At 35.6% G+C, this 16,420-nt stretch overlaps 1 protein-coding gene across 1 annotated transcript in view; it reads right to left on the bottom strand.

Moving 5' to 3' along the window:
* Positions 1-16,420, bottom strand: part of VPS13A (vacuolar protein sorting 13 homolog A) — a 234,969-nt gene that overhangs the window by 157,948 nt on the left and 60,601 nt on the right. The window contains 3 exon segments of the mRNA XM_042913973.1: positions 8,160-8,277; positions 11,107-11,239; positions 13,178-13,314. Of these exon segments, the coding sequence (XP_042769907.1) occupies positions 8,160-8,277; positions 11,107-11,239; positions 13,178-13,314 (388 nt within the window).

Here is a 16,420-nt window from a genome sequence, read left to right as displayed (position 1 = left end):
CAAAAAAAACAGATACACAAATACAGAGAATAAAGTGATGGTTGCCAGGGGAGAGGGTTAGGGATGGGCAAAATGGGTGAAGGGGAGCGGGATGTATAGGCTTCCAGTTCTGGAATGACTAAGTCATGGGGATAAAAGGTATAGCACAAGGAATAGAGTCAAATGGTATTGTAATAGTCTTGTATGGTGACAGAAAGTAGCTATACTTCTGGTGAGCATAGCACATTTAGAGTTGTCAAATCGCTATGCTGTACACCTGAAACTAATGTAACCTTGTGTGTCAACGGCAACAATTTTTTCCGTGACTCTATAACTGTTCTAAATAAAGTCTCTAAAACAATAATAGTTTAAAATGAGACATATCAGGGGCGCCTAGGTGGCTCAGTCGGCTGAGTGTCGGTCTTCGGCTCAGGTCATGATCTCACAGTTCATGAGCTCGAGCCCCACGTCGGACTCTGTGCTGACACCTCGGAGCCTGGAGCCTGCTTTGGATTCTGTGTCTCCCTTTCTCTCTGCCCCTCCCCCACTCATGCTCGGTCTCTCTCTCAAAAATAAACATTTAAAAAAAATTAAAAAAATAAAATGAGACTTATCAAAACGAGAGTAAGTTTTTATTCACCATTTTTATCCCTCTATCTTTTCTAAAACTTAACTTTTTCAATTCATACGCATGGCTGCTAAGGTTATCAGTTTAAAAACATATCTGCATTTCCTGAGAAAATTAGAAGCTTTCTTTTACTTTAATAGCTGAAATATTTGTAATTAGTTCCATATATTCTAGTTTAACTTAGGTAACCATTATAAATCTGTCTCATTATTATAACTCAACTTTTCAATTTCTTTATATATACCAGGTGTACAAGCTGAAAATGGGGGCACCAAAATACTATGTACTAAATAGTAGAGGACTTCCTTTTTATTTGCCTTAAATGTTTTAAGATCAAATTTCAAAGGATGCTGCCTAATACTTTTACAGTTCCAGGGTTTTAGCATATTCACTTCAGACTGCTCCAGCTTACTAAATTAAAATCAAACGCTTCTCAGATTTGTTCTTTCTAAATCATTTAGTTTCTGCCTCTTATTATTGTAGCTGTCCTTCTCTGAGCCTAACCTATAGCAATTTTAGTATCATTAGAATACTCGTTCAAATGACCTTCCCAGTATCTTTTCCCTTGTACTGGTCATGTTTGACTACAATGCACTGGACTGGAAACTGGTAAAAGATGGCCAGGGGTTAACTCAGCCTGCTGCTTATTTTGATAAATTAAGTATTACTGACTGGAACACACCCGTGCCCATTCATTACGTATGGTTTACGGCCATGTTCACCCTAAAACAGCAGAGGTGAATAGTTATGACTAACAATATGGAATTCAAGCCTAAAATATTTACTATCTGTGCCTTTACAGAAACAATTTGCAACTGTTACATGCGACTGCTCTCTCATGATCTTGCATTTCCTTTATCTATCTTTTTTTCTTTAAGTTTATTTATTTTTAGGAGAGACAACGCATGTGCCCGCATGAGTGGGAGGAGGGGCAGAAAGAGAGGGGGAGAGAGAATCCCAAGCAGGATCCAGCACTGAGCATGGAGCCCAACATGGGGCTCGATCTCATGAAGCCTGAGATCATGACCTGAGCCAAAACTCAATCTAAAACTTAACCGACTGAGCTGCTCAGGTGCCCCAGATATAGGTTTTAATCGGTTATTTCGATTGTTTCTATGCTCTACATATTCCCTGCATTACAGGACATTAATTCTTCCTGATCATATACTGATAGATAAACCCAACGCAAGTTCCTCAGCATAATATCAACTTCTTTTTCCTGGTACTCCCTAACTTTCTAGATCCAACCATACTTAAAAAAAAAATATTTCAACTAAGCTAAAAAGGAATCAATTCAAACTCATGTTTACAACAGAAAATCACATACATCTTTGTTTTTTACCACATACTGACAAACTTTACAAGATATATTAAACAATAAATAGGCTGTGGGACATCTGGGCAAGAACTAGAGAACCTAAGCCTCGTATCTAATATCAGACTACACCTAGTGCTGGATTAGAAAAATCCACAATGTATAGAATGGCTTTTGTTCCTTCTGTCTTTCTTAAGCCAATTATTGACATCCCTCTGCCTTAAGACTCTCAGACTGTAGTTTGATTTCCTAGCAGAAGTCAAAGAGAACAAGATTCAGTACGCTACACAATGTTTGCTAGCAGACAGAGTCATTATATTTTAAAAAGCAACAAAGAAGAGTATGGGTCTCTCTTTCACACGACAGGAGCAGGTAAGTAATAGCAGTCACGTCCACAGCAGTAGGAAAAAGCCAGGCTATCACTACTTACCTCTTTCCCCCTATACTTCCTTTCAGACACAAAGCCTGGGCACTACTTTAAGAGCATTCTCTTGTTGCCTCCCTTGTAACAATTCCCCTGGGACTGTTTGGTAGGCGTTAGATGTGTCTTTAGTTAAATTATAAAATAGATGATCCGCCTGAGGTTTGCAAGGAAGAGGAAAAAGTACTGGCGGAAAGACAGGTGAAAGGACTGGTTACAGTCTGAAACTATTGAGGACTAAATCAGCTAACCAGTCTAGTCGAGTTCAACAGACTTCTCTACTTAGGATCCTGGGCCCAAAGTTTCAGCTAACAGTAAAATATAAAGATCTCATTAAAGATCAAGGTATTTATATGATAAATGTAAAATCAAGTATCACTTATAATCTGATTACAACTCCACTCTTTATTTTCTATGGGATTTAAGACAAATGCAAAAAATAATTATAAATCTACGTTAATAAGTACACAATATATAAAGACGTAATACGCGACATCAGTAACATAAAATGGGAGGGGTAGAGCAGTGAACAAGTAGAGTTTTTGTATACAATCGAAGTTAAGTTGGTATCAATTTTAAATGGATTGTTATAACCTTGTGATGCTATATGTAATCTCCATAATAACAAATAATAAAATATCTATACAATATGCACACATGGAAAACAGAAGGGACTCAAACCATGTCACAACAAAAAAGTCAACTAAATGAAAATGAAGTCAGTAAGAAAGGAAATAAGCAACAAAAAAGTTGTAGAATATATGGGAAGCAAATCTCAAAATGACAAAGTCCTTCCCCATCAATATTTACTTTAAATGTACATGGTTTAAGCTTCTCAATCCAAGATCTAAATTTAAAGAATGGATTTAAAAAATGGGATCCAACTGTCTGCCAGAGACTCAGTTTAGATCCAAGAGCACCACTAGTTTAAAAGTGAAAGAACAGAAAAAATATCCCATGTAAATAATAAATATAAGAAATCAGAAACCCCAAAACCCTAAATTGTGAAGAAATACAAAACCTAAAGAGATCTATAACTAGTATGGAGATTGAATCAATCAGTAATCAAAACTCTCCCAATAATGAAATGTCCACGATCAGAAGATTTCACTAGTGAATTCTAGCAAACACTTAAAAGAATTAATACAAATTTTTCTCAAACTCTTCCAAAAATTAAAGAGAAAGGGACACTTCCAAGCTCATTTTTAGGCCAGCCTTTTTCTGATACCAAATCCAGACAAAGACAGAGTAAAACTATAGACCAATATCCCTTATGACCACTGATGCAAAAATCCTCAACAAAATTCTAGCAAACAAAACTCAACAGTACATTAAGAGGATTATACAGCATGACTCAGGTTTTATTTCTAGGATGCGTGGATGGTTCAACATATGAAAATATATCATTGTAATACACCACATTAATAAAATAAAGGAAAAAATAAAAAAAGTATTTGAAAAAATTCCACACACTTCCATGATACAAACATCAAACAAATAAGGAATAGAAGAAAAAGAGAAAAAACTACTTCAATATAATAAAGGTCATATATGAAAAAACTCATAGCTAACATACTCAGTGGTAAAAGACCAAAAGCTTTTCCTCTTTGCTCAGGATAAAGGATGCCCACTTAAATCACTTCTTCTCAACATAGTACTGGAAATTTTAGCCAGAGTAATTAGTCAAGACAAAGAAATAAAAAGCACCCAAATTGAAAACAAAGAGTAAAACTGCCTTTGTTCAAAAATGAACATGTAGGGGCGTCTGGGTGGCTCAGTCAGTTGAGCGTCCAACTTTGGCTCAGGTCATGATCTTGCAGTCTGTGAGTTCAAGCCCCGTGTCAGGCTCTGTGCTGACAGCTCAGAGCCTGCTTCGGATTCTGTGTCTCCCTCTCTCTCTGCCCCTCCCCCACTCATGTTCTGTCTCTGTCAAAAATAAACATTAAAAAAAAATTATAAAAACGAACATGTAGAAAATCCTAATAGTTACATGCATGCACACACAAAGTTAGAAATAAACGAATTCAGCAAAGTTGCAGAATATTAAAATCAACTCAGAAAAATCAATTGCTATAGAATAACAATAAATATAATCCAAAAAAGATATTAAGAAAATTCCATTTAGAACACCATCAAAAAAGAATAAACAACCAAGGAAGAAAAAGACAAACACTGACAACTACCAAAATGCTGAAAGAAATTATAGAAGACACAAAGAAATGGAAGGACATCTCATGTTCATGGACTGGAAGATTTAATATCTTAAGATGTGATTACTCAAAGCAGCTACACATTCAATGCAATCCATATCAAAATCAAAATGGCATCTTTTATAACAACAGAAAATCCACCCTATAATTCATATGGAATCTCAAAGGAGCCTAAATTAGCCAAAATAATCTAGAAAATGAACAAAGCTGGATGATTCATACTCCTGATTTCAAAACTTACCACAAAGCTAACAGTAATCGCAACAGTGTGGCTCTGGCATAAAGACAGAAATACAAAGGAAATAGAATGGAAAGCCGAGAAATAAATCCTCATATATATCATCAAATGGTTATTTTTCTTTAATTTTTTTAACGTGTATTTAGTTTTGAGAGAGAGAGAGAGAGAGAGAGAGAGAGAGAGAGCGCGCAAGAGCAAGAAAGGCACAAAGAGACAGGGAGACACAGAATCTGAAGCAGGCTCCAGGCTCTGAGCTGTCAGCAAAGAGCCTGACGTGGAGCTTGAACTCACAAACTGTTAAGATCATGACCTGAGCCAAAGTCAGAGGCCTAACTGACTGAGCCACTCAGGCACCCCTCAAATGTTTTTCAACAAAGACTATTCAATGGAAAAAGATCAGTCTTTTCAATAAATGGTACTGGGCAAATCAGATATGCAAAAGAAAGAAGCTGGGTCTATACCTTATACCATAGCCAAAAAACTCCAAGTGCATCAAAGACTTACACATGAAAGCTTCAAGTATAAAATATTTATAGAAAATATACAGAAGTTTCATGATGTTGAACTTCACACTAATTTCTTGGACATAACACCAAAAGCACAGGCAACAGATAAATGGGACCTTATCGAATTGGTACTACCCGAAGCAATCTACATATTCAATGCAATCCCTATCAAGGTAACACCAGCATTCTTCACAGAACTTAAAAAAAAAACCCTAAGACTTATATGGAACCAGAAAAGACCCTGAATAACCAAAGCAATCCTGAAAAAGAAAACCAAAGCTGGAGGCATCATTAATTCCGGACTTCAAGCTATATTACAAAGCAGTAGTCATCGAGACAGTACGGTACTGACACAAGAACAGGCACACAGATCATTGGAAAAGAAGAGAGAACCCAGCAATGCACCCAAAGACATATGGCCAACTAATCTTTGACAAAGCAGGAAAGAATATCCAATAGAAAAAAGATAGTCTCATCAGCAAATGGTGTTGGGAAAAGCGAACAGTGACATAGAGAAGAATGAACCTGGACCACTTTCTTACACCATACACAAAAATAAACTCAAAATGCATGAAAAGACCTAAATGTAAGACAGGAAGCCCTCAAAATCCTAGAGGAGAAAAAGGCAACAACCTTTTTACCTCAGCCACAGCAACTTCTTACTTGCCATGTCTCCAGAGGCAAGGGAAACAAAAGCAAAAATGAACTATTGGGACCTCATCAAGATAAAAAGTTTCTGCAGGACTAAGGAAACAATCAGCAAAACTAAAAGGCAATGAACAGAATGGGAGAAGATACTTGCAAATGACACATCAGATAAGGCATTAGTATCTAAGACCTATTAAGAACTTACAAACTCGACACCCAAAAAACAAGTAATCCAGTGAAGAAATGGGTAAAAGACATCAATAGACACTTTTCCAAAGAAGACATCCAGATGGCTAACCAACACATGAAAAAATGCTCAACATCACTCATCATCAGGGAAATACAAATCAAAACCACAATGAGATCCCACCTCACACCTGTCAGAATGGGTGAAATTAACAACTCAGGAAACAATAGATGCTGGAGAGGATGCCAAGAAAGAGGAACCTCTTTGCACTGCTGGTGGGAATGCAAACTGGCACAGCCACTCTGGAAAATGGTATGGAGGTTTCTCACAAAACTTTTAAAAAAACAGAATTACCCTACGACCCAGCAACTGCCCTAGTAGGTATTTACCCAAAGTATACAGGAGTACTGATTCAAAGGGGCACATGCACCCCAACGTTTATAGCAGTGCTTTCGACAACAGCCAAAGTATGGAAAGAGCCCAAATGTCCATTGACTGATGAATGGATAAAGATGTGGTATACATACACAATGGAGTATTACTTGGCAATCAAAAAGAATGAAATCTTACCATTTGCAACAACATGGATGGAACTAGAGTGTATCATGCTAAGCAAAATAAGTCAGTCAAGAGAAAGACAAATAAATGATTTCACTCATATGTGGAATTTAAGATACAAAACAGATGAACACAGGGGAAGGGATGCAAAAATAATATAAAAACAGCAAGGGAGATAAATCATAAGACTTTAAATACAAAAAATAAACTGAAAGTTGCTGGTAGGGTGTTGAGTGGGGGGGGTAGTGATAAAAGGGTGAGGGGCATTAAGGAGGACACTTGTTAGGATTAGCATTGGGTGTTATATGTAAGTGATAAATCACTGAATTCTATTCCTGAAATCATTATTACACTATATGTTAACTTGGATTTAAATTTAGAAAAAAATTGGACTTTATATTTACAACTTTTGAGCAGACACTCTTAAAAGAGTGATACGTAAGGCAAGCCAATCCACAAAACGAAAGAAAATATTTGCAAATCATCTTTCCAGTAAGGAGTTAGTATACAGAATGCATTTAAAAAACAAAACAAATCCCAATTATAGATGGGCAAAGGACTTGAATAAACATTTCTCCAATGAAATGTATAAACTGCCCAGAAATACCTGAAAATTACCTAATCAGTAATGATTAGAGAAATGCAACTCAAAACTATAATTAGATACTACTTCATACCTACTACAGAGGACAATTTTTAAAATAAGAAAAGTGCTGAAGAGGTGGGGAAATTGGAATCCTTGTGTACTGCTGGTGGAAAGATAAAATGGTATAGCTGCTATGGAAAACATAGGCCAGTTCCTCAAAAAATTAAAAAAAGAATTATCATATGATCCAGCAATTCTACTTGTGGATATATACACAAAAAAAAATTACAGCAAGGACTTAAATAGTTCTCTATCAATCTTCATAGCATTGTGAATGTTAACAGTATTGTTACCAGAGCCAAACTTCATTACAATGACCCAAATGTCCATTGACAGATGAACCAATAAATGTGATATGTATACATGCACAACAGAGTATTTTTCAGCCTTAAATGAAATTCTGACATATGCTACAACATGGATCAACCTTGAAGACGCTATGCTATGTGCAATAACTCAGCCACAAAAGGGCAAATACTGCATGATTCCATTTATATAAGTTACCCAGAGTAGCCAGTTTATCGAGACGTAACATATAATGGTGATTGCCATGGGATGGGGTATGGCGGAGTGGGGCATTATTGTTTGACAAGTACTGAATTGCAGTGTGGGAAAATGACAAAGTTCTGGAGATGGATGGTGATGGTGGTCACCCAACAATGTGAATGTACTTAATGCCACTGAATTATACACTTAGAAAAGGTAAAATTTATGTTATGTACATTTTACCACCAAAAAAGCCCAACAACAATGAAATACGGTATCTCCTTAGCTAAGGAATTTCTAAGAAAATCTACAATCACATAAAACAGACAATACATACTTGGGCATCCTTATATCCATAAAAACCATGGCCTTAGCAAGTTCCACATTGAAGTGCATAGGTATCAAAATATGTTGTGGAGATACATTAAGTTTTCGAGCTTCTTTCCAATTATCACCTAATTGTGGAAAACAGTACATGTTTATTCAGCACATGTATAATTAGAAAAACACATTAAACCTAAAATTACTATGAATACTTTGTAGTCATACACTGCATGATATGGGAAATTCTTCCTATATCCAGACAACCTTAAAGCCACCTCCCCAGTACATATAATCAACAGGTAGATTCTTTTCCCTTTCATCATTTTCCTTCTACTACTTCAAGACTCTGTTTCAATATGAAGAAAATACTTACTAAAAACCAACAATATAGTTTAGGGGCACCTAGATGGCTCAGTTGGTTGACTCTGTGACTCTTGATTTTTGGTCAGGTCATGATCCTAGGGTCATAGGATCGAGCCCTGCATCAGGTTCCGTGCTTGGAGTCTGCTTGCGATTCACATTCCCTTCCCTCCCCCGCCCCTTTCTCTCTGTCCTCCCCCTCCCTCCCTCCTTCCTTCTGCCCCTCTTCCCAGCTTGCGAGCTCTAAAATTAAAAACAAAATACAAAAAAACCCAACAACATAGTTTAATCAAATCTGTGCATCCATTTACAGTTGCTACACCAACCAGACTACTTTACCCAAAAAACAACATGGCTCTAAGGCAATAATGAAAAAGGCAGAGAAAAGCACAGCTCTTTTCTGTCAATAAAAGCTACCAGTTATTCAAGATTTGTTAACAGCTATTCTAGGCAATGTTTTAATTTTCACTTAATTCTCACAATGATATTTAATCATCCCATTTTAAAAAACAGATTCACAGGAATTTATTAACTTACTTATGGTCAAAGGCTACTGTGTGATAAAATCTGAAATTTACATCCACATCTCCTAACATGAAATGTATGTGACAATGCATCCTCATTTACGTTACCTCATTTGAACCTAATCATTCCTTAGGTCCAATAAAGTTCCCAGTCAAGGAAAAACAAGCCAATGAATTATTAGATGTAAAGAAAGGTGGCAAAATGAACTCTTACAATTTTTTAAATTCCAACAGTATTGAGATAAATATTTTCTTTACTTCTCAATTCAGAGAAAATATTCAGAAGCATTGATTCAGTATTTACCATGAAAGTTTATGACAATCACCTAAAGTAGCCCCAATGTCAAAAATATCTTGCTCAAAAAAGATTATTTAAGAAGAGTTAGTGCTCATCAAGAACAATTCCAAGGAATTCCAGTAATTTTCAGATAACAATGGAATACTTTAAATTTTTTTTTCAAAAAGCATGTCAATATTAAGTACGGTGCATGGACTTTAAAAATTACAAAAATGTAGCAAACATACCAAAATACTGTAATTTATTCCCTGAGAAAAATTTATGGATTTTCTATAAACAATTTATATTTGCCACCCACTACACTTCTGGGTTTCTTCTACACCAACTGGAATCTGACAAAAACAGAAATCAAGTTTATTATCTCAAAGCAGTTTTAGTTAAAAAAAAAAAAAAAAAATTAAAATGTACCAATACTATATAAATCAATACTTCTAATAACTACTATTTTGGGTTCTCATTGCTTCCTTTTTTATTAGTTAGCTCAGATAATTAAAATTTGACCATATACACACATATACAGATCTCTAGAACAGCCACCAACCCAATTCTGTTGAATTATCTAAATGTTTACTAACACCTAACACTCCATGGAATCATCAACAGTATGACCCTGTAGAAAGAGGGCTCAAATTAGTCTTGGATCTCTATCTACTTTAGTGGTTCTTTACAAGTGAATTTCTGGCTGTTGACTTTATCTTAAAACTAGATCTGGATCAGAGACTCCTGATTAGTCCATCAGAGTGAACGGAGTAAAGGTAAGCCTAGCATACCCTCCTCAGTCCTCCTAAGACCCTCCTCAGTCTCTATCTGGCTGTTTAAGGCCTGGGTGGTCAGAGGCGCTAGATCGGTTGCCCCTGGCCTCGAGCAGCCTCTTGTGATTACTCTGTATAAAATAAACACTTTAAATATGTGCCAAGGTTTTCCAACCTGGTCCAAAGGATTTCTCCATCTCAGCACTACTGACATCTGGGCCAAATAAGTGTGTGTGTGTGGGGGGGGGGGGGGGGCTTTCCTCTACACAGTATGATGTTTAGTAGTAGCATCCCTGACCTCCTCTCACCAGATGCTAGTAGCGCACCTACTCATCAGCAGTGACCACCAAAACGTCTCCAGACTTTAATAATGTCTCTTGAGGGATAAAAACCAGATACCTGAGATACTGGTCCTAGGCAATATCTACTATTACTTTAAAAAAAATTTTTTTTTGTAATGTTTATGTTTGAAAGAGAGAGACAGAATGTGAGCAGGTGAGGGGCAGAGAAACAGGGAGACACAGAATCTGAAGCAGGCTCCGGGCTCTGAGCTGTGAGCACAGAGCCTGACACGGGGCTCAAACTCATGAGCTGTGAGATCATGACCTGAGCTGAAGTCAGCTTCCCAACTGACTGAGCCACTCAGGTGCCCCCTATTACCTTTTTAACCTTTTTTTAGATGTTTATTTATTTTGAGAGCGAGAGAGAGAGAGAGAGAGAGAGAGAGCGAGCAAGCAGGGGAGGGGCAGAGAGAGAGGAGAGAGAGAATTCCAAGCAGGCTCTGTGCTAGCAGTACAGAGTCGGATGCAGGGCTTGAACTGCCAAACCATGAGATCTTGACCCGAACGGAAATCAAGAGTGGGACACACAACCGACTGAGCCACCCAGGCGCAACTACTATTACTTCTAAATCGAAAATACAAATGTTCTAATGTATTTGGGATGAAGGTCTTCAGAGAAACTGTCTAAAAACCTAGTTAATCGTTGTAGCCAAATGAATCACTAAATAATGCATTATATACTTACCAACTGTGCTGTAAAGCAGCTGTATGCTTGTAAGCTGAACATCAAAGGAATCATAAGCTCTATGCATTATCTCTTCAAGTCTGGCCCCACCTTGTTTCATATCTGGTAACTCCAAACGACTTTTACTTGTCACCTTGAAGTTGATTTTAATAGTTTAGATGATGCAAAATACTTCAAAATGAAAATATAAATTTTTTATCTTTAAGACTATAACATAAAAATTTAATAAAAGATTCGTAAGTTGACATAAAAGCATAATAGAAATGTTTTTATCTATGACATGTCTAACAAAAAGACCAGGTACAAAGTAAATTTTTACACATTAAGTTATATTTCTCAATTGCATATATTAACAGAGGAAAACTGAGCCAATCCTAGAGAATAAAACATTTAAAACTTTTTAAGTTCTGACAAGAAGCCTTTTTATTAAAAACAAATTGAGACATGTGTAGCCTACAAAATGTTTCTATGGCACAATGACAGATATTTAGATACTTTTATAAGAAGAATCCAGAATTAAGTATTAGAATAACTGAACTGTAGTCCCAACTTGGCCATTTATATGACCCCAACAAAGTTATATTTGTACCACCCCCTTCTTAACGTACTATACACAATATGTTTTTCACTTAACCTTCTGAAGATCACTCTACTGCCATATATAAAGATCTTATACATTCATATGTATGTGTGTGTGTGTGTGTGTGTGTGTGTACTTACCTTAACATTTTCACCTCTATTTTATATAGCTCATGTGCCATAGACTATCAAAACTGATTATCTCTGAAAGGTAGGTTAAGTAAATTGCCTAAGATCACAAAACTAGACACCTTACTCTTAATGTTGCTCGTTCTACTATACCACACTACCCTTGAAACAATTCCATAACTAAAGTGAACTATAAATAATTAAGTGTATAAAGCTTATTATAAATATAAATCCAGTAAACATGTACATAATTAACAACTCAAGAGTAAAAACATAGAATAAAGGACAATATCAAGGAAAGGCATATATTTGTTGGGTAGCCAGAAAGCATGCCAATATCATCCATCCCTCGTGTTTAAATTGTTACAGCTATTTAATCTACATTTAATGATCTAGAGTAATGTGGTCTAAGAGAACTTTCTACAAGGATGGCATTATTATCTCTGTATTGACAGAATAGACACAAGTCACTTGTGACTATTTTAATTCTTGTATGTGACTCATATGACTAAAGAACTAATTTTTATGTTACTTAATTTTACTCATCATAAACAATCACATGTGGCCAATGGGTATCATAGAGAACCATGCAGATCTAGAAACACACACACACACAAAATATTCTCTATTCAAAACTGCGGGAAAAAAATGTACACAGTTGGATGGAAAGAGAAATGACTTAGGTAAATGCAAGAAGAACATCTCTCAAATTAAGATTTAACAGAACTATTAAAACATTAGTATCTAAAGTTATACATGCAAAAAGTTTCAGAAGGATAAAGATGTATTTGATTATTTCCAGAACTCCCTCCCATCTGATATATTTCAGTCAAGTAGCAAATTTAAATTGAAAAGGAAAGCACTACTCTCAAATTCTGTAAATATAATTTTTTTTAATTTTTTTAAAATGTTTTATTATTTATTTTTGAGAAAGAGAGAGAGACAGAGTGTGAGCAGGGGAGGGGCAGAGAGAGAGGGAGACACAGAATCTGAAGCAGCTCCAGGCTCTGATCTGTTGGCACAGAGCCCAACGTGGGGCTCGAACTCACCAACTGTGAGATCATGACCTGAGCTGAAGTTGGACACTTAACCGACTAAGCCACGTAGACGCCCCTATAAATGTAATTTTTAGGTTTACTCCTCACCTGCAGATTTCAAATGATAATTTTGCTATTAGAAATGTAGGGAAACTACCTAATTAAATAAATCTTCACATTACTTACCAGAAAGGAAGAATTTTCAAATCCTAGAAGCTACCTAATTTAATAATCAATATAGCAAATCAAACTGTTTTAAAACAAAATACATTTTAAACAGGGAAACACCTTAAATGTCATAATAGAAAACAAGTATTACTATATACCTTTAGATGACCAAGATCCAAAATAAGTAGATTTGACGTAGGGCTAAAAATTCCATCCTGTGGGATAATAACGTATGAAGCCTTCAAATCAATTTTGAGATCAAGAACTTTCTGTGTTTCAATAATATATAGTAGACCTGCAGAAAATTTGAACAGAAAATAATGTGGAATTAGTATTAATTTTAAAAATACTTTGAGCAAAATATTTTTAATATAAAATAAAAATATTCGTTAGTCAAAGTGTGTGTATACTCACTCCTGATTAAATATAAGTGAGTACAAAATTGGACTGATTCCTCAAATAAATGTATTTGACCCACAAACTCCATTTGAGTAAAACCGGGTACATATAGATTTTTTAAAATTATGTTCTATGAAACATTTAATAAGCTTGGAACTGAAGTACAGAACTGACTCAAAGCACAGTTGTTAATTTTTTCCCCCCAAATGATCTGTATTCAAACACAGACAACGTGGTTTTACTGAGGTTTGTTTGCTGAGGCAGGTATGACAGTCTCAAGAAGCAGCCAGAAAGGACAATCTAGCATTCAAGATACTCCATCTCCTGTTAAGCATTTCTCTACCCTCATTTCCATTTCTGTTTTAAGACTTCCTCATCCAATATAATCTGTTTCATATATGCCTGATTCTACAAATCCAAGTCCCTAGATACTCCCTGCAAGCCTTACATGTCAAAAGAAAGGTTTTACTAAATGACCATATTTGTCAGAACAACCTCATTTGACAAGGGTAACTAACTACATACATGTGTGTGTTCTGTAAGCTGATCCCCCTACTTGACAAAAAAGGAAAAGATCTGAAAAACCTTCACTCCTAAGAAAAAATGAAGAATACAAGAAACAAATCAGGTTACATAGGAAGAACATAATAATAGAGGCTAATATAGAAAAAAAAAATCAAAAATGGAAGGGGGGAATGAATGAAGAACCAAAATATATAAAGCTCTTAACAGGTAAGTCTCTTCCCAAATTAGTAAATTTTAACTTTCTGGAAAAATATTAAAAGTAACTTACTGAATTTTTTTAAATTCAAGAACATAGTAGCACCCCACTTTTTCATACGATTAGCATTTATTCTACATAATAATACTATTTGTGTACAGAAGGAAACAGAATTAGAAGAATAGACTTCAAATTGTAAAGTCTGTTACCTTTCGATGGTAATATACTAAAGACCTCCACTTTCTAAAATATTTCTATAACATCTGAAGCTTATACAGTGGATATTTACTATTTTGGTAATTCTTTCCTAAGTAAAAAAAGCTTAGGAAAACAAATCTTAGGAAAAAAATGTCTACAAATCTGAAGGAATATGGTAAGTCTCCAACACAATGCATTCATATTTAACAATACCAAGTAATGGTTTCTACAATTAGGAAGAATCAATCAGAAAACAGGTCTGACCTTATGCTTATGAATTCTACTGAGTATGTATTATACTAATACACAGAATTTGAACTATAAATGGCATGTGAGATTTTAACAGTAGATGGGTAAAAGCAAACCCTACAGCTTCTAGAATTAAGGTAATTAATTATCTGCAATCTAATATAAAACATACTCAGATGGAGAAAATCATGGGGAAAACGAGTAAAAACCAGAGAAGGCACTAATATGAAAAACATAATGCCCAGCTCTCTGTGAAAAAGAAGTGAATAATGTATTCAAAATGCAATCATAAAACTGAGAGGTAATGGAGCCTAACGATATGATGCTTAAACTAGTTAGACAGCTCTTGAAGGTCTCATCAAAACATGAAGTGAATTTTTTACTTTACTTGGCTAAAATATTTTCTCTTAGGAGAAAGAAAAAACAGGAGAATCATATTAGCACATCTCATTTTTACCAACAAAGATAAAGTGAATACGAAGGAAAGGGTAGGAGAAAAATGACAATTTCATGTTATATTTTGTGACAGGCAGAACTAAGTGAATTCTGATTTCAATTAGAGATATAATCCAGACTTAACAAAAATGGGGTTCTAAAGCTAACACTTTGACATTAAAATTGGAAACCACTCAAGTGAGAATTTCACCCAAGAATTAAAATGTCAAAAATAGCTAAAAAGCAGTCTATGCAATAATCTCAGATTTTGAGGAGACACTGACAACAGGAAAGATACTACCAAAAACAAATATAAAACTTTTAAGAATCTATAGAAATGTCAGAAAGATTAAATGCCTGGTATATTTGGAGGGCGGGGAGAGAGAGGAGGAGTTCATTGTTTCAAAGGCAGTTTTTAGTTATAGTCAGAACAGAAGTAACATTATGGGAGCAAAAACAAAACCAGCCTTCTTTGAATTATGTAAAGAATATATGTGATTGAAAAACCAAAGAGCTCTGTTCCTGTGTTTTTTTTTTAATCCATCTGGCTCTTCAAAGATTACACTGAACCTGGAAAAGCACGATATAGTAAGACAACTTAAAACTCTTAACCGGTAAGACTTTGACTTAAGGGAACACTTGGTAAAGTCACATCCCAGCTGCTGACATTAATCAGTATTAACACTTTCCTAGAAATCACTGACAACTACAGAGGTCTTAGAAGACTGAAATGAAAAAATGCCAGATTATTTTTTTAATGTTTGATTTTTTGAGAGAGAGACAGAGAGAGTGCATGCAAGCAAGGGGAAGGGCAGAGAGAGGGAGAGAGAGAATCCCAAGGAGGCTCTGCAATGCTAGTGCAGAGCCTGATGCAGGGCTCGAACTCACAAACTTGAGATCATGACCAGAGTCAAAAATCAAGTTAGATGCTTAACTGACTACTAAGCCACCCAGGCGCTCTGCCCAGATTACTTTAGAAAGAAGAAAAATGTAATATCTTTTATTAACTGCTCAAGTGAATGTGGACTGTGAGAAAACTTTAAACACACAAATTAATGCAAGGCAAGTAAAAAGGAAAGCACTCATCATTGGAAGCTAATAAGTTTCATTCAACAGGCATTCTATATTAACTAAACTTTCTCTTTTCTAAGTTAAAAAAAAAAACTTTTTTAACATTTATTTGTTTTTGAGACAGACAGAGCATGAATGGGGTAGGGGCAGAGTCAGAGGGAGACACAGAATCCAAAGTGGGCTCCAGACTCTGAGCTGTAAGCACAGAATCCGATGCAGGGCTCGAACTCACAAACAATGAGATCCTGACCTGAGGTGCAATACACAGATGCTTAACCAACTGAGCCACCCAGGTGTCCCTAAAAATGTATTTTTTAAATATATTTTA

This window comes from Panthera leo, chromosome D4 (genome assembly GCF_018350215.1).
Source record: "Panthera leo isolate Ple1 chromosome D4, P.leo_Ple1_pat1.1, whole genome shotgun sequence".
NCBI lineage: Eukaryota > Metazoa > Chordata > Mammalia > Carnivora > Felidae > Panthera > Panthera leo.
Note: the sequence above shows the minus strand (reverse complement) of the source record. Positions and strands in the feature narration are given on the sequence as shown.